The sequence below is a fragment of the Thamnophis elegans genome, chromosome 4 (assembly GCF_009769535.1).
Source record: "Thamnophis elegans isolate rThaEle1 chromosome 4, rThaEle1.pri, whole genome shotgun sequence".
Lineage (NCBI taxonomy): Eukaryota > Metazoa > Chordata > Lepidosauria > Squamata > Colubridae > Thamnophis > Thamnophis elegans.
The window spans coordinates 24,184,157-24,203,898 of record NC_045544.1 but is presented as its reverse complement, the minus strand read 5'-3'; the positions used below and the strand labels follow the sequence as shown (position 1 = coordinate 24,203,898).

The 19,742-nt window shown below is 37.2% G+C and overlaps 1 protein-coding gene across 1 annotated transcript in view; it reads right to left on the bottom strand.

Moving 5' to 3' along the window:
* UFL1 (UFM1 specific ligase 1) overlaps positions 1–19,742 on the bottom strand; it is a 36,873-nt gene that overhangs the window by 9,035 nt on the left and 8,096 nt on the right. Inside the window, exons 6-13 of the mRNA XM_032215412.1 lie at positions 17,772–17,902; positions 15,728–15,786; positions 11,161–11,307; positions 9,982–10,157; positions 8,220–8,399; positions 6,709–6,829; positions 5,118–5,240; positions 3,722–3,842 (exon numbers count right to left, since the gene is read on the bottom strand). Coding sequence (XP_032071303.1) covers positions 3,722–3,842; positions 5,118–5,240; positions 6,709–6,829; positions 8,220–8,399; positions 9,982–10,157; positions 11,161–11,307; positions 15,728–15,786; positions 17,772–17,902 — 1,058 coding nt within the window. The remainder of the gene's footprint in view (positions 1–3,721; positions 3,843–5,117; positions 5,241–6,708; positions 6,830–8,219; positions 8,400–9,981; positions 10,158–11,160; positions 11,308–15,727; positions 15,787–17,771; positions 17,903–19,742) is intronic.

The following is a 19,742-nucleotide window of genomic DNA, read 5'->3' as shown; positions in this document are numbered from 1 at the left end:
TGTGTGTGTTCAAGGGAGTGGAGGGAAAATACAGCATCCATGGCTCCATTTCCTCTGGTGTTAGACAGTTTTATAGGCCAGTTGATCCATCCTGTGCAATTCCTGGAATCAAAGGTTAGCTATTTCAGGGATACTTTTCTAATATCCATTTGAAGTTGCTGGATACTAATAGCAGCATTCACTTTTTTCTTGGGATATGACGATTGATCAAAAACAATTTAAAAATCAATAAAACAAGAATCAAGAAAGAAGTTTCATTTCTTTAGGGGCATTAATGCCTAACAAAGCAGGAGCATTTTCACTCATCAGATGGAGCTGCTTGAAGGAATGAACACCTGGTTTGTGGAAGATTTCAGGTCATGAACCATGAAGGAATCTAAGAAAGCACAGACTCTCTCCATTCTTGCACTGTGAAATTGCAATCAAGCTACAAGTTACAAGCTCTAGATAAAGCTAGAGGATTACAAAACAATCAGAATACACTTGCAGAACAAACCAGAGACTATTTTTAGTCCATGATGACTATATCTATATTTCTATCCTTCTAACCAAGATAAGCATCTTCTTAGCTCTTTTTATACACTGCTCAAAAAAAATAAAGGGAACACAAAAATAAGACATCCTGGATCTGAATGAATAAAATATTCTTATTAAATACTTTGTTCATTATATAGTTGAATGTGCTGACAACAAACCCACACAAAAATTATCAATGGAAATCAAATTTAGCAACCTATGGAGGTCTGGATTTGGAGTTACACTCAAAATTAAAGTGGAAAAAAACACTACAGGCTGATCCAACTTTGATGTAATGTCCTTCAAACAAGTCAAAATGAGTCTCAGTAGCATGTGTGGCCTCCACATGCCTGTATGACCTCCCTACAATGCCTGGGCATGCTCCCGATGAGGTGATGGATGGTTTCCTGAGGGATCTCCTCCCACACCTGGACTAAAGCATCCCTCAACTCCTGGACAGTCTGGTGCAATGTGGCATTGGTGGATGGAGTGAGACATGATGTCCCAGATGTGCTCAATTGGATTCAGCTCTGTGGAATGGGCAGGCAGTCCATAGCATCAATGCCTTCGTCTTGCAGGAACTGCTGACACACTCCAGCCACATGAGGTCTAGCATTGTCTTTTATTAGGAGGAACCCAGGGCCAACCGCACCAGCATATGGTCTCACAAGGAGTCTGAGGATCTCATCTCGGTACCTAATGGCAGTCAGGCTACCTCTGGCGAGCACATGGAGGGCTGTGCTGCCCCCTAAATAAATGCCAACCCACACCATTACTGACTCACTGCCAAACCGGTCATGCTGGAGGATGTTGCAGACAGCAGAACGTTCTCCATGGCGTCTCCAGACCCTGTCACGTCTGTCACATGTGCTCAGTGTGAACCCGCTTTCATCTGTGAAGAGCACAGGGCGCCAGTGGCGAATTTGCCAATCTTGGTGTTCTCTGGCAAATGCCAAACGTCCTGCACGGTGTTGGGCTGTAAGCACAACCCCCACCTGTGGATGTCGGGCCCTCATACCACCCAGACTCTATGGAGTCTGTTTCTGACCATTTTGAGCAGCCATATGCACATTTGTGGCCCACTGGAGGTCATTTTTCAGGGCTCTGGCAGTGCTCCTCCTGTCCCTCCTTGCACAAAGGCAGAGTAGCAGTCCTGATGCTGTGTTGTTGCTTTCCTATGGCCTCCTCCACGTCTCCTGATGTACTGGCCTGTCTCCTGGTAGTGCCTCTATGCTCTGGACACTATGCTGACAGACACAGCAAACCTTCTTGCCACAGCTCGCATTGATGTGCCATCCTGGATGAGCTGCACTACCTGAGCCACTTGTGTGGGTTGTAGACTCCGTCTCATGCTATCACTAGAGTGAAAGCACCGCCAGCATTCAAAAGTGACCAAACCATCAGCCAGAAAGCATAGGAACTGAGAAGTGGTCTGTGATCACCACCCGCAGAACCACTCCTTTATTGGGGATGTCTTGCTAACTGCCTATGCTTTCCACCTGTTGTCTATTCCATTTGCACAACAGCATGTGAAATTGATTGTCAGTCAGTGTTGCTACCTAAGTGGACAGTTTGATTTCACAGATGTATGATTGACTTGGAGTTACATTGTGTTGTTTAAGTGTTTCCTTTATTATTTTTTTGAGCAGTATATTTACAAAGGTTTTGGGTCATTCCATGTCAAGTGGTCTGGGGCTCCCTACTCAACCATCACAGATTTCAATGAATGCATGTGACATTGCCATACAAAGTCCTCAACTTTATCCCTGTATTTAGGGCTTTATACGTCAGCGATGAAAAACCAACCTTACTTTTTTAGGGGCACTGAAACATGCTCTTTCTAATGAGAATGATTTAACAGAGTTTCCAGAAGGTCTTTTTTTTCTAAAAGTGGGCTGAAGATACCCTATTTTTGGCATTTTTACAAAAACCATCAACTTTACATTTAATTTGTGAACTATTGGAAACCAGTAGGAGAATGAAATTTTATATTCAAAAACCTTGTGTTGCTAAGTTATTACGCACAAAGGTTCACATTTCTCATACGTTTCCTTTCAGAGATATAAAAAGCCAAACTTTAACCTTTTTTCAAGCCAGTCGTTTTTAGCCAACTTTGCTCCAGCTTACCTAGATGGAGATTGCTCATGACAATGTTTTTATTGTTTTGTTTAATGGAGAACAACAAGTTGTACAAGATGGCCAAGTTTTATTTCTCTCAACAAAATATTGCCAGAGATATTATGTCTCAAAGTTGCTGAAACCTCAGAGTCACACTGTAGAAGGCTGCTGTATGGGGGTCAAACAAATGACTATATTTCTGCAAGGATTGCATTGGCAAATGTAACACTTTACCAATGTTCACTGAGGATGTGTGTGCATGTTCACACCAAAATTCATCAAAATCTGGGACGGTCAAACTGGGCACTTTTCTGAAATAAGACCACTTGACATCGAATTACCCTTTCACAAAAAGTCACAAATCTGTGAGTTAGAGAAAAATTAGTAACATGCAACTGCTGTCAAAGTGAGAACAAAATGCTCTTTAGACATGTATGGGGAGTGATTCTAAGCACCTATTGTACGTCTATATGTGTGTAGGAAAAACTATGAAAGATGCATGAATTTATCAATGCACTGCATCTAACAGAATATCCTCAGCTAGTTACTGGATAGTCTTAAAACAGGGGTGTCAAATTCATGTCGTCACAGTGTCACATGACGTATCGCGACTCCCCGCCCCTTTGCTAAACTGGGCATGGGCGTGGTCAGCATGTGACATATCTGGCCTGCGGGCTGCAAGTTTGACACCCCTGGTCTAAGATAATATAAATTTCTTTCTCTCCGGAAAGAACAAACATTGCAATGATCCATACCTGAGTAATATTACAAACTACGAAAAATGTTTCTGCCCTTCCATGTTCTATGTATTCCTTACAAAATGGAATGCTGGGTTTCTGCTTGGCCAGTTGTGGGCAATACAGGTGCAGGCATCCATTTCTAACTGCAGCAATGACAAAAATCCCATTGAGATTTCACAATACAAACTCTCTCCATTCTTGCATTGTGAAATGGCCACCAAGTATCTAAGGAATGGAATGTATGTCTCAATGAAGATTTTGTCACTTGCCCTCTGCTGCTTTTGTAGATGTCTCTCTGTACAAGAGATGCAGTTTATTATTTTCCCAAGATAAATGATTGCAGCTACCTGATTAGATGACCCGCAAGTTCTGTGATGAGCTCTTCAGGACAGTCCCTTATGTGCTTTCTTAAAACATCCTCAATTTCTTCTTGTGACATAAAATGGATCTCAAGTTGCTTGCTCCTACCTGTCATAACATGACAAACATTTCTAATTGACTTAACAGATCCTTATAGATAGAAGAAGCTATTAGATCTTTACAGTAAAAGCTAGTGCAAAAGAAAGTCATCTTAATATCAATGCAGAAAAACATTAGGTGCTGAGCATTTCTTCAAAATTATTCTAAATGATGGATATGTTCATGCAAATCTAAGGTTTGTTTCTTATAAAGTTATGGTGATGAATTGAATTCAAAACACAGATAGGTGTATTATTTAAATAGTCTTGGCTGATCTTGAAAAGGTAAGTGTGGTCAAAACTAGTTAGTACTTAGTCTACAGATAATTTAGGAACTATAGTTGTAAGTTGGATTAGGAAACTGAGAAGCATCCTGGAAAAATTCATAGCAAACCAGTTCTGAACAGATGCCACAAAAACTACATGGATGTGAATGTGAAGCCACCAGGAGACAGGTGTGACTCAAAATCTTTAATTATTTCATCCAGGAAAACAGTCTATGAGAGAGGCTTAATAAAATGGGATTTCCTATCCCAAACTACTTGTTTAAATGACCATCACTGCTACTTGGTGCAAATAATGTGCTCTGGTATTGGGGCTGGGCAAAGCGTTTGATTAAGAGCAGTGGTGGCACAGTGGTTATAATGCAGTACTGCAGGCTACTTCTGCTGACTGCCAGCTGCCAGTGGTTCGACAATTCGAATCTCACCAGGCTCAAGGTTGACTCAGCCTTCCATCCTTCTCAGGTCGGTAAAATGAGGACCCAGATTTTGGGGGGCAATATGCTGACTCTGTAAACTGCTTAGAAAGGGCTGTAAAGCACTATGAAGCAGTATATACTGCTATTGCTGTTAAGATGCTTCACAACATACAAAGAGTAAATGATTCATCTCTCCTTGAATTATTAAAGCAGCCCCTTCCTTCAAATGCTTTGCATAGCACCATCAGATGTAATTCTTTAAGGTAAACATTAATTACAATTTAAAATTGCTAAAGAGTTGTATATTGGGATTTCTTGTTCAGGTTCATTTCTTCACTATTTCAGATAGATCTTTTCATGAAGTGTCATTTCCACATTGCCCTTAATTTACTTCAAGACACTTTTCAAAGAATTATCTATAAAAATCATCATCATACTAATATAGTTAACTCTTTAATGAGGGTATGTTCATATACATACACATTTTTGTAGGCATGCATTTTATGATAAATTCAAATAAAATGAAACACAAAATAGACTTAGAAAACTACAAAAGGTAGCATAATCAAAGCACGCACTACTTACTTGTGCTACTTGCTTGTGCCTCGTCATCACTATCGGCATCTTTTCTTCCCTTTTTTTTGTTTTTTTTAGTTTTGATTTCTCTAGCATTTCCACCACCACTATCTCTCACCCTTCCAGTGCCCTCTGGTGGAAAAACAATATAGTTACCATTGGCCATATGAATGAGTCAAGTCATATTCACGGAACATATTCATAGAACATCATCTATTTTCATAAACATAATGAAATGGAACTGATATCCTTGTGAAAACAAACAGGAAAAAAACCAGTAGTCCTAAATTTATAAAAGTATGCATGGAATTAGTAAAAAGCCACTATGACATGATTGCACAATAATGAATTAAAGCGCACTAGGAACATAATAGTTCAATATTTATTCTAATTTTTCTTTTCCGCCATAAAATATATGTAAGAACTGGTTGCAAAATGTAACTTCTATGTAAATCAAACAGTTACTAGGAAAAAGAGAGCAACATCTATAGCAAGACTTCAATCATACATTTGCTTAGGAATGAAAGGAAACACATTTAAATCTCCAACATTGGAATTAAAATAACACTGTTTTTCAAAAGAGGGGGAACGATTATTGTAAGTAATCTAAACAGAACAATGTCCTGTAGTATTTTTCGTATAAAATGACTTCAATTAACTAGCCAAAACATTTTAGCTACAAGCTATATTCAAATGCTTTAGATGTACACTCCACTAAATAGTTGTAAGCATAAAAATTACAGAGCGGCATTGTTATTGAGGGCTTAAATGTTGATATTAAAACATTTTTTACAAAGAAATGCCTGAATAAAGTGCATTCTTCAAAACATGTTTTGTGTTTGTTCCTTTATTGTTATTGAAGAACAAAACTGTCTTTTAGCTATCTACCCTGTGATAAATTATCACTTAACAGAAGGACCATCATGCACTGAGTTTCATGCAATCCACGCTAACAAAATTTTTGTTATTTGTTCAATGGGACTTTCTTCTCTTTCTTCCCACCATAAATTTCCACTGCCCGCAACCCCTATTCCAGAAGACTCACAAATTTTAAGAATGAGGGCTGAGAGAGGAATAAAATGCTTTTGAAGGCAGAAAAGCCAGAGGGCTTTAACTCCGAGTAAACATGTACCATGCTACTATCTCCTCAGCAGCATAATAGAAAGACTTACAAGGGGTCCTTGGTGCTCTGTGAACTTGGTTGCTTTCTTGCAGACATTTCATTACTCAAACAATTACCTGACCTGCCTAAACTAGGTCACCACCCCAAATTCTAGCTAAATCCCAGTCTCCTTAGGGCAACAGCAGAAAGGACACCACTGTTCCTACTGTTGGTCAGCTTCAAACAGGAAATTCAAAAGATAACAAGTCAACTACAACAGGCAAGATCGGTTCCAACCATCACATCAAAGAGAACAAAACATTAGAAACAGTTCTGTTCAGAAAAAAAATGGAACTTGTCCACATCTGAAAGACCATTCAGTTTCCTGCCATGTCTAGAACAGATATCTAAAACTCAAAGTTTATATTGGAAGCCCAGATTGTCCCAGATGAGATGAGTACAAACTATTTTGGATACCCATGATTATGTCTTTTTTACCTGTGGCTTTCTTCCTTCTTTCATCCTTTTTGTCTTTTCTGCTCAAAAATGTGTTTTCTATAAGAGCAGACTGTTTCAGGTCCTCTTCTGTGATTAAATGAACGGGGTCATTTTTCATTTCCTGAAATGAAGACCATATCCAAATATGTGTTATATTAAGAATTCCTGTGGGTTGTCAAGATTTTCAGTTCCCATCAGTTCCCATCAGTTTAGTTTTAGCCTGAGACACAAAGAAGTTTGGAGCAGTATGAAATCAATCACGGAAGGTCCAAATTTATCTCATTTAAATTCTAGACCCAGAAATGCATATAGAATCTGTGATTCAATTGAAGCTAAACCTAGTAACATTATATAATGTGGAAATGGTTTGGACAGCTATGAGATCTATGAACAATCTGCAGTTCAAATATACCATCCATGTCACGGGTGGGTTTCTACTGGCTCGCACCAGTCCAGGAGAACCGGTAGTGATAATTTGGCCTAGGTCGCAGAACCAGCAGCAATCCAGGCTGGCCACGCCCCCAAACTGGCTCCCTGGTCTTTGCTGCTGGCAGGCTTTTTATTAGCTTTTAATGATCTTTGCACAGAACAATTTACAGTAAACTTGCACGTGCTAGCAACGTGTGAAGCGAACCAGTACCAACACTAGTAGGAACTCACCCTTACTCCATGACATAAAAACTGTAAGCTAAGTCATTGGTGCACCCTTCTCCCCATCAGGCAGCAGTTCTAGTTATAAAAATGTATGTCTGTAGCCTTGTTCAGAGATAGGCAAATAAAAAAAATGCTCAGGACAAGTCCTTTAGAAGACGTTTTGCAAATCATCTCTTTTTGGACAGCTGTTCATTTGTTGGTTTGCAGGTGCATGATTAGCCACTTTGCTTTGTGTTTCTGATTTAAAACCAAAAACAAAACCTGTCTATATATTTCTGCAGACACAGAAACCATTGTTCCCTCTCTGTTGTACATATTTATCTGCAACGTTGTCTCGAGTCCATCAGTTGAGACACTTTGGAAGAGACCCAGTGGCAAAGTATTGCATCTTTGCATAACAGTAAAGAATAAACAGGAAAAGGCCAAAGCTTTATATCAATTAGCAAAGAGGTTTCCTAGGGCTATCTGGCTATCTTTAGAAAGACGATACTGAACTAGATATTCTTTTCTCTGATGGGGAATGATTATTATATTTTGATAATGGATACAAGCTCAAATAATCTCTGGGAAAGTAACATATGTGTCAGATCCAAATTCATCACTATTATCTTGGACACTACATACTGCATTATGTCAGTTTTTGATAGGAAACATTTAATCTCACTATCTTTCACTCTAAATGGCTATTTTTCCTGCAGAGAAATGTTTACACTTTATACCCCCAACGCTTCACAAAATTACTTACAGTATGTATGTCTTGGCTGCAATTTTGCTTAGGCTACCCTCTTAGAAATTATAAATTAGGCAAGCAATCTTCTCCAAGGATTGTTTTGAAATGTTACGCTCAGTAAACCAACCTTTTCAGCTTTCTGGTGCATAAGATCACTAAACAAATCAGCACAGCTGCTGATAAATTTCTCACTGACTACATTAGTGTCACCAAAGACCAAGGCTGAAGGTTGCTTATTGAAGGCTCTCATCACTTGCTGAAGCAACATACCGGCATCTTCTACAGATAATGAACTTGGAAGAAGAGGCTAGGATCACAAAACAAAAACAGTCATATTCAAGATTACATTTATTGGTTAATGAACCACCTAAAATATTTTAAAAATCAAGTAAGCACTTCAGAGTGTATGCAAAATATATTTAAATTTCAAAATACTACCGATATGATAAACTTTTATCATAGTATTTTGAAATTTCTTTTTGCTTTTTGGTGCCATCCTCCTTATTTGATTGTTACAACATATAAGCAGTCATTTGTAAATCTGATATATGATAGCAACCTGGCACAGAATGTATCAATATAAATCTCAGTTTCATAAAAGTAACTAACCTTATTCAAAATTTTACATCTCCAACAACTGGTATAAAAATATTAACATGATGCTGGATAACATCATGTGATGATTGTAGAAATCCACATACACATCTGGATAAATCAAGTTTGACTAATCATACTGCAGAATTAAGCTAATTTTGATACTGATATTATCTTGTATTATATCTATATAAATTTGAATAGATGTAATTGTATGTGAGAATACATAAAGAAAAACTCCCAAGATTTTAACAGTGAGCACACTTTAACATAAATAAAGAAAAGGAGCAGACTAAGACAAACTAATATTAAAATATAAGTTAAGTTATTGTAACTCAAATATTTGGTTGTAAGAAGTTGGTTTCAAGCAATAATTCTATTAGGATGAGGACAGGTATATATCTAGTATGTCTTGCTACAGGGAAGTGAAAAAATTATTACTGCAGCTCCATTCTAATAGCTCCAGACATACAGTAAAATTCAACAGTCATTTATAACAGTAAAATAATTGTGCTTTTTGACAAAGTCCCGCAATAGGATGAAATAGTTCAAGCTGGTAGTAAAAACAATGTAAATTATAAATTACTATTGAGCATAAGCAAGGTACATTATTAATTTAGGAATCATAATCTCATTCAGGTCTCTGCGTAACAATCGACTTAAATTTTACCCCTACATTTATTCAAAGACATTTAATATCAAATGCTTTCTAAAGGGCTGATAAAACAGAAATCAGATTTCAGCCTTCAAAGAAATCTGATAGAATTTCAAAATATAAAATACATTCTTCTTCCCAACTGAATCATGAAGCAACACAAAGTATGTCACTGATATTATATAGAAGGATATCTTAAGAAATAAATCTGTTCATTTAAGATTTGTAAGAAAATAGCACTTCAAACAGCATTATGTTTTATTGCTCAGGTTAAATATTGATTTGACATAAGGTACTCTTTTAAATTAGACCCGTAATACTTTTCAAATTAGAATAAATGTTTGTCGAATGATTTTCAACATTCTCACACTTTGAGAGGCTGTACTTCTAGAACTTACACTATTTCTATCTGTCACAATTAGACACGCATTATTATATTATAGAACTACATACAAATACAGGTACATCATATCTCATATTATGATTGGAAGTACTCTGTAAGATTTAATTCCAGACTCTTTCTCAGCCCTTCTCACATATATTTGGGATTGAATGTAGGACGTTCTAGATAACATATGTCACTGAAAACTAGATCTTATTTCTCAACAATAAAACTAATCAAAAGTCAGGATAAGCATACCATAATATCCACCCACAGACCAGAACTGATGGCTTCATCCACAGATGCCTCCACCTGATCCAAAATTTCATGACCAACACAAGATGCTTTCAGAAACAAAATTGGCAAAGACTTGTATTTTTTCTTTATGTAGCTCACAGGATCAGGGATGCCAAGTCTTGACAATGCATCGAATTCTACAAAATTATATAATGACATACAAAGTATTAAGTGTGTGTGTGTATGTGTGTGTGTGTAATATTTACTTCTGAGTGGATTCTAGACCCTTCTTTATATATTGGCTGTGAATTTTATTCTGAGCTTACCTAAAAGCCTGTTATCTTCAACTTATTTTATTTATTTCTGCAATTTATATGCTACTAAATTCCAAAAAAGCTCTGAGGCACTTTTATTAATACAAAAGGTAATACAAAAATAAATAATCAAACCCTAAAAGCAATATCAATCAGCTTGCTAGCCATTAACACATTAAGGAAAACAGTACTAAGAGCAAATAATATCTACTGCAAAGAGGGAACCTGCTATACAGACCACCCCATTTCCCCCCCAGAACATCCCAGTTTTAGAAACTTTCTTATGCCCAAAGGCTGCTTTGACCACTGAATTGTGGTCAAAGCAATCTTAGCTTTATTCCAAAAATGAAGGGCAGTTCTATCTATATAGCCTTCTACAACTCAGATTGCCACCAGCTTTGCCCTTCACAATAAACTGTTTACCAGCTCCTATAGGGTAAATGAGAAAGCAATATATTATTTTTCTGAGCCAGAAACTGCTTTTAGAATCTGTATTCATGGGCTTTGATGAAGCTATTAGAACATTTCTCAATTCTTTCTATTTTACCGGAGAAAAAGGAACATATTCCCCTCTTTCTGAGAATGTAATAATTAGTGATTGTGACTCCTAATTCAGGAATCATAGGCAGATTCCACTCCCAAGTATGCGCTTTCTTTCTTTTCATAAAAATGGTCAAAATCCTCTAACAGGAGAACATTAAAGAGCAAATGTAAAAATTACTGTTTAGTGATGCTAACCTTTTAAGAATTCATGTTTTCCCTAGTTACTGCAGTTTTTTTCTTGGCCATACAAATGTGTACACGAGGATAATGAGAACTGACAAGTGTACAAACAATATCTAAGATATATTTCTCTTAATTGTTTTAAAACAAAGGATTTTGTTACCTAAATAACCATTTTGCTTGAAAAATGAATCCACCCAATTACTCTGAGTTCTGGCGTAAATGTCAGGGATAAACACAGCTTTATCTTGCCTTCCACCAACCACTGTGCCTTTTAGACATCCAGAATTAATAAGTTCTTCAAGCAAAGCTGAGGGGGGAAAAATGAAGCAGCCGCAGTATTAGAAAGATTTACAAAGAAATCATGAAAACAAATTTAGCTGCAATAATAAGGTATGTCCCCTTACGTTTCAGGTATACAGCTCACAGAACACAGTAGTTAAGCACATTTAATGGTCTACAACTGGGTTTCTTTTGTGAACTTATATAGTTTAAGGCAGGATTTGCTTAGTTTCCGGCTTGATTTGTAATTTGGAAGCATGAAAGTTTGGATTACAGATTTCTCAATGTGATTTTTAATGTGTAAATTTTTTTATTTTATTTTACAAATCCCATCTGTCTCTTATAATGGCTATCAAAAGTCAAAATTCAAATGCTTAAAAAGGGAAATGGAGAAGTGCTTCTAGTCATGTTCCTGGCCTTAGATTAAATGACAATGTATTTCTATATATTCTGCCATCTACTCTTACATCATCAGTGGGGCATTTTCTACAGGTTTAGTCCCATTTCTGCATCAGCTAATAAATTCAGCCGTAAAAAAAAATAAGCATGACAATTCATACATATTTGTGTGCACATTTTTGGGAATCTTCTTTTCTAATATGTATAGATTTTCAAGCAGTAACTTTCATATATTTTTGTGAACTTATTTCCTTTAATGAGTATATTCTGTACTGTATTACAAAATACTAAAAGCTATGGATTCCGACATATTGTACATATGCCTTTTTTGCTTCATAAATTTACAGACAATTTATATATTTAAAAAATAGAACATAGCTAACAACCAGGTCTTAAAATAAGCACAGGGAATATCAGCCAGATTTTTTAAAGCAAATAGTAGCAGATCTCTCTCACTATTGCAATACTTAAGCTCCAAAAACAAGTAAGACTGAAGTGAAATGAAAGGTTATGATGTGTGTTTTCTTGGGTTTTTGATCCCCTTGTTAGAAAGCTTCTGGACTTTGAGAAGCAAGTTATACACATCAGAATTCAGCTTGTTGACATAAAGTCCCTAGAAATTTGCTTTGTAACATCCATTATTTTAATAAAAATAGGTTTCATAGCAACATGTTTTCTAACAGAGTCATTTTGAGTTTAGACAATAATTTCTTTCTGAGAATAGCACTTTAGAACTAAGAACACCAGACTTTTGAGTGAGCTAAGCAATTGGCTCCAAAACAAATTAGGATGACATTTCATGGACTTCAATGAATCTATTTTAAATGGGTACGCAACTGAATCCAGTTCACTGCATTCAAGGAAACAACCATTGTACACTATTGATAGCATGGCTATTCTGTTTTCTGTCAAGGACAGACAACAAAGTGGTTGAACGGCAAGAACAAAATGCTCTGGGCTCCTTTAGGGATAATAGAAAGTAACATGTGAATAAGGCTGAAATAGTTGAATGATGATCAAAGAAAGCTCAAGGCCTCTTCCTAGAGTAGGGAAAAAAAGACACATTCTTCCCAATCTCTGCATTGAAGAGCAGAGGCAATTACTGGTAGTCGTCGACTTCCAACCACAATTGAGCCCAAAATTTCTGTTGTTAAGTGAGACATTTGTTAAGTGAGCTTTACCCCAATTTTACGACTTTTCTTGCCAGTTATTAAATAAAACATTGCAGTTGTTAAGTTAGTATCAAGGTTGTTAAGTGAATCTGGCTTTCCTATTGACTGCTTGTCAGAAGGTTGCAACATGAACTTGGGATACAGCAACAGTCATAAGTATGAACCAGTTGCCAAGTATCTGAATTTTGATCACATGGGGCTGCTTGCTACAAAGGTCGTAAGTCTGAAAAACAGTCATAACTCACCTTTCTCAGTGCTGTTATAACTTTGAGTGGTCATTAATGAACTGTTGTAAGTTGAGACTACCTGTACCTTGAGTGTTATAGTATTCTTCTTTTCTGAAGCCTTTTTAGGTGAATGAATGACTTTAGTTGGTTTTTAAACTGATTCTTTTATTGTTATTGTTGATCAGTAATTGCTTTGTTTTAATTGTGAGCACACAGAATATAAACCAAAATAATAAGAATAATAGCCTTTATTGTCATTCTACATCATGTATACAATGAAATTGGTTAAGAAGAAATGTTAATATGCAGCCTTATATGGTACAGAGTCAGATTCACTGGTTTTTCTAGCTTATGATTACCTAAATGACAGTGTTTCAGGCATCAATCTTTTCTAGATCTGCCTAGAAATGTCAGATATTGAACTATAGAGTGCAAACTACTTTTTGTATACCATCAGCTATCATGATGATGATGACATGTATAAAAGAACCTATTTTTTCCTTAACAACCTCTCTGCTATAGTCATCTAAAAACCTGGAATAACTAGATCAGACCTAATTCTATGGTTTTTTTAAAAAAATCAACAGATAGGTGGCAAAAACAAATCTGACATGGTGCTAAGAAAAATGACATGTGGTTTCAGGCTTCCAAATATTATCAAGTGGAAAGAATGATTTCAACAGGATTGCAAATTTAAACATGGAGAAACTAAATGAAGGCAACCTGGAAGAATAACAAGATTGTTTATAGCAGCCAATTTATTTATTTAAAATGTCACTTAGTCTTCTCATTCTAAGTGGCTTACAACACATGAGATAAAACATTAATAAAATAACACCCTATTGTAAAAAACAATAATAATAAGCAAAAAGATAAGAATCTATCATATTAGCTCAAATCCTCTTTTGAAGTTAACTGTTTTCATTATCATCCAATGTCATTAGTTTAGTAAGGGCACACATAACTTGGGGGTAAGCTATTAAAGAAGGAGAGTTCAATCTGAAGGTCCCATATCTTCTTCTTATTTCTGTCTAGGTATTTGGAACACCTCTTTATTAGACTGTATGGATCAAACAAATTCTATATGATGACAATTAAGGTAACAAGGGCCCAAGTCTACTGGCAACTAAATTGGATACAGAAGTGAATTGGCAGCCAATTAAACACATGTTGTCCTGCTAAACTGACAAATGCATGTCAATATGTAAGCTATTGTTTACTGTAGCAGTTGTAGCCTCATAATCATTTTCAAAGTTATCCCCACACAAAATAACACGCAGTAGTATAACAAAGTTTGGGTTATCATTTTTTTTTAAAAAGGACAAAACTACCGTATTTTTTGGAATATAAGATGCACCTTTTTCTCCCCTAAAAGAGGGCGAAAATTTGGGTGTGTCTTATACACTGAATGTAGCCCTACCCACCAACTGTCCACCACCCTTTGGCCTCTGCCTCCCAGCAATTTACCTCCTTGCAGCAAACGGGGAAAATGGGGCTTGCGGAGGCTGCAATAGGCTATAGCAATCCCTGCAGCCTGAAACAGCTAATGATCGGGAGGCCTGCTTAAACTGAAAGTGAAACTTGCTGTTTGCTCCAGGAGGAAAATTGCTGGGAGGCAGAAGCAGATTTTTTTTTCTTGTGCTAATTAGGCTGTTTGCTACAGGAAGGTAAGTCAATAACTGCAAATGCCTACAGAATGTTCAAATGATTAGACTTATTGTTTAAAGACTGCTTTATTATGGTTCAAGACAGCTTAATAAAATGAAGAAGCTTTTTAAAATAAATGCTTGATCAGAAGAGGCCCGGTGCTATTCTATCTTCTTTTAAATAGCAGAGAATAACTATAACTAAAAGCACATCAATTTTAACAGCATCTGTACAAGTATAGTCTGAAATGTAACACTACAAACAATGTATATTGTTTGGACTGTTTGCTGTTTGTTGCAGGGAGGCAAATTGCTGGGGGGCAGAAGCAGATTTCCCCCCTTGTTTTCCTCCCCAAAAGCTAGGTGCATCTTATACTTCGGAGCATCTTATACTCTGAAAAATACGGTAGTAAATGTGTTGAAGTTAATCAAAGGCTGTCTTGGCTTTAGCTTCCATCTTCTGATTCAACATGACAACCTGGGAACTCTCATCACCTCCTTCAGGGGCAATGCTATCCAATCAAAAGTTAAGGGATGAACTATTCCATGGCGCAAGAAAGTTTCAGAAATGATGTCTTGTCTCTTTTGCCCCATCCTAGCCTCTAGCCACTGAGTCAGGACCTCTATACATTACCTGTTCAGTCTGGGATTGACGTCTAAAATTTGACATCACAACAGTATTGATGATATCTGATCCCAAATGGATGGGCGCTTCTCCAGCAGGCTCATATAGATTGTTAATAAAATAGGAGAGAAGGTCCAGCATTCCACACTGAAGTGCCCAACATGCCCTCCCCTAACAGTACCAGCTGAGCATTGCCCACTGAAGAAAAAGGAGCGTCAATCAAAAACCGTATCTCTGATTCCCAAGCTCTGCAGATGACTCAAAAAATTAATATGGTTGCTTACAGATGTAGCTGGAAAATAGATCATGAGCTTGTTATCACTTTGAAATGCTACTTTCACTAAATGGAAAATAAAGAAGGCATCTGAGCAAAACTCACAGTAAAGCAGATGTTCCTGAAATCCATGTCGAGTGATTAGGTTAATTATTGGTGTAGGTCTAAGAAAGAAGTGACATAAGCATCATGTCAAATACTATGTCACCATATCCTAAATAACCAGATATGATCTTCAGTACAGACAAACTATTTTCTAGTGTTTGCTGTGCTCAATAAGCAATACTTTTTGTGTGTTTGTTAGCACTGTATGGTAATACAATGAAAAAATGTGGAAATTTAGGGAGTAAGCATATGCTTACTCCTAAGCAACTATTTGGAAAATGCAGGGATTGCCAATTAACACCCCTCCCTTTGTTTTTATTTTTAATGACTCCTTCGGCAAATAAAATAATGAATATGGAATGCATTCCCATCTTTAGTTTTAAAGGCCTTTATAAACTAGTTTTTATACCATAGAATTTAACTCCAAATTAAACATTTATTTACCACATAGATTATTTTATGCACACCATATCATAACAACTCTCAGTACAAATTTGATGGTTAAGATTGTAACAATTCTGAGTACAATATTAAGGATCCAATTAAATAATCAATTAAATCTATTTCAAAAGTATTTTTCATCATAATGCCACTTCATATTTCCCTTTTTGGGTTCTTGTGCAAGACCACCATTCTGCCTAGTGCGACGTACTTAGAATGACAGTAAATGTATCCAAAATGTTGCTACTTGTATTATCAATTGTATGTCAATGAACCAGTTTTAAGTCCCAAAATGAACTGTCAGGATACACAAAGGGAGGCAGGGATTGTAGAAGCTACTGGGCTCTTCTGGACTACAAAATTTCTTGGATGGAATTTTATAAATCACCAGTAGTCTGGGGACCATATTTCAAAAATAAATTAAATAAGAGTAGATTGGAATAGAGGTAAAAAGTGAATAGGGGCAAAAAGCTGTACAAATGTATCCTTTTTCCCATTTCCCTTTTCCCTCTTTCTTCATGAAGAGAGTAAAAAACCATTCCAGATTTTTTTCTATTGCTCTATACAGATCTCATATTTGTAGTATCTTTTAAAACTTTTGAAGGATTTTATCAAGAATGTAACTGGCCCAAAGCAGCTAACAAGCAGTACGTTGACTGCTTTGGAAACTCATATAGTTTTGAATGTATTTAGAGAAAATATTTTCAGAAGCTAAACCAACATCCACTTTTACTGATAATTGAAATGTTTATGAAAAGTTATTATAAGATTAATGGTCTCACGTTTTAAAAACAATCAAATACAGGTTTTATGCTTTTAAAATGAGGTAAAAAAGAAAACATACAATATAACCTTTTCATGCAACTGCATTTCACAATAGATACCGTGCTACCTTGGTATTCATCGTTAATTAGTTCCAGGAGGTACGAATACCAAAAACGATGGGTACCAAACAGGGGTGGGTTTCTCGCCTCGTTCCAACCAGTTCGGTTGGAACGGGGTCGGTGGCGTCCTCGTGAACGTGTGCGGTGCGCGCGTGCGGCGCACGCATGCGTACTAGCGTCTGTGTGATGCTGCAGCTGCTCCTGGAGGATTGCGCAGGTGCTGTATGCGTCCTGCGCATGCGTGGAAGCGCAGAACTTATCAAAACCGGGTAAGGAACGCGCGCGGGCGCGCAGGCGGGCCCTTCGCCATTCCCAGAAGTTACTTACTTCCGAGTTCGCCGACCAACCGGTTCGCAGGGACCGCCGTGAACCGGTTGAAACCCACCCCTGGTACCAAATTATCTTTTCCCATAATGTAGTGAGTCACTAGGCAGATGACAGAACAAATTCTATTTTGTGTGTTGAGTACCAAACAAACGATGAGGTACATAAGTCTAATGCTACTGCTGGTTTAAAAACTGAATGGCCGGATGCTAAGCAAAAAAAACAAAAAAAAACCATTAAAGCTTTTGGCATTCCACAAATCTAAACTTCATGACTATCTGTGAAGAACAGAACGTTAAATTATTTTACTTGTACCTTCAAAGTACACATTTCACCAAGACATTTATAAACACATTAAATTACTCATAGGCATCTTTTCATTTTCTTTGACTTACCGGGTAATAGCCCGGAAGAAACCACGAATACGGGCCCGATGTCTTGTGACAAATGTCTTAGTGAAAATCACCCCACGGTTTTCCTGATCGAATTGGCCATGAATAATTTTTCCCAACCGAACAGAAAATGCCTAGAATAAAATACACCAATTAAGAGAAGAATCACATTACACATTATTATGTAGGTGAAATTCTTGTGTGTGAAAATTCTAAGTTCAACACATTTGTAATATCTAACTTGCACATTATCAAATTTTATGTACATTAATATAAGAAAATGATTCTTTTACTTCTGGATGCACAATATTTTGATCCTATTAGAGATTAATTGACCTTGTTAATGTGTAATTCAAATGTTAAAGAATGGACCACTATTACTCATTGTCTATTTGTCTTCGTGCCAATTTGTCCTGCTCCTTTCCATTTACTTCTCTTATACGCCAATACACAATGTTTCATATGCCATGAACATCAACAGACAGGACAATAATTATTACTGACAACACCCATCATAGCTTGGTTAATAAAGGCTTTCATATAATGCTTATTGAGTTAGGAAAAATGCAACAATAGTATCCTTCTAGATACATTCAGAAGATTGAGAGTGGGCAGTACAGTATTATGTGGATACATTTCCTTTCTCTTGGGTTGATTTTGGATGGTGGTATTAAGAGACGAGAGATCCTGCCCCTGGCCCAAGTGTGCAGGGACCACAGGGATTGGTGGTCTTCCCTCTCCGGTTTAACATAATGAGATTGCTAGGTGAGCTCATCGATCTCTATGGGTGAAGTATCATGAGTATGCTGTTGATATCCAATGTATATTTCCGTTCCTGGTCAATTAAGCAATACTATGGACATCTTACCCTGATGTCTGGAGGCTGGGAAGGTCTGGATGGGGACAACAAACTTCAGCTGAACTCTGGCAAGAAGAAGTGGCATTGGGTTTTGGGGTCCCTGATTCTAAATAGTACACCTTCTCTGGTGCTGGATGGGGCTGCAATGCCCCAAACAGACCCAGTGTGCAGTCTGGGAGTCGTCCTGGATTCTTGAGTCAGGGAAGTCATGGCAAGGAGGGCTTTTGCCCAACTTCAAACTATGCATTAATTGTACTTGTCTCTGGATCAATGGGCCCTATTCATGCCCTAGTCACTTCCTGGTTTGATTATCCCAATGTGCTTTACATGGGGCTTGGCCATAAAGGGTATCTAGAAACTTCAGCTGCTGCAAAATGCACTGTCATAAGCAGTTATGAGTGTCTCTGGTTGAGCACTGCTGCATGAGTTGCATTGGTTATCAGTTTGTTTCCGGGTGCAATTCAAGGTGTTGGTATGGATCTTTAAAGCCCTAGATAGCAAAGGACGGGGTTAACTGAGGGACTTTGGCCTTTGCCCAATTTCATTTATCCAGATCTATCAGAATAGATACGTTATAGATTCTACTACTTAGGGAGTTCCATTTAGTGGGCCCTAAGACAGAGAGTCTTTTCTGTTGTGGCCCCCACACTGTCAAATCTCCTTCTCCTTCTAAGCTTTCAAAGGTCCTTTAAGACCTTAGCCGGGGGGGCTGAGGACCCCAGAGGCAGGGGAACTAGTAAGATGGCACTATTAACACACCTTCATCTATTATTTTTGGTTTTAGCAGTTTTATGGGTTTTTAATAAAATGTTTTTAATATTTATTAATAATGGTTTTCTATTTTATTCTTTCAGTTTTGTTATATGATGCCCAGAGCCACTTGCTTGTGAGATGGACCACTATATAAAACAGATAAATTAATAAATCTATTGTGCCTATATCCCACCAACTAGAGGATTCAATATAAGCAACACATTAACACAATCTCAGGATTCAAACTACTATTAACTACTATGATGAGCCAAGGTGGCGCAGTGGTTAAATGCAGCACTGCAGGCTACTGCTAGATCAGCAGTTCAGCGGTTCAAATCTCACCGGCTCAGGGTTGACTCAGC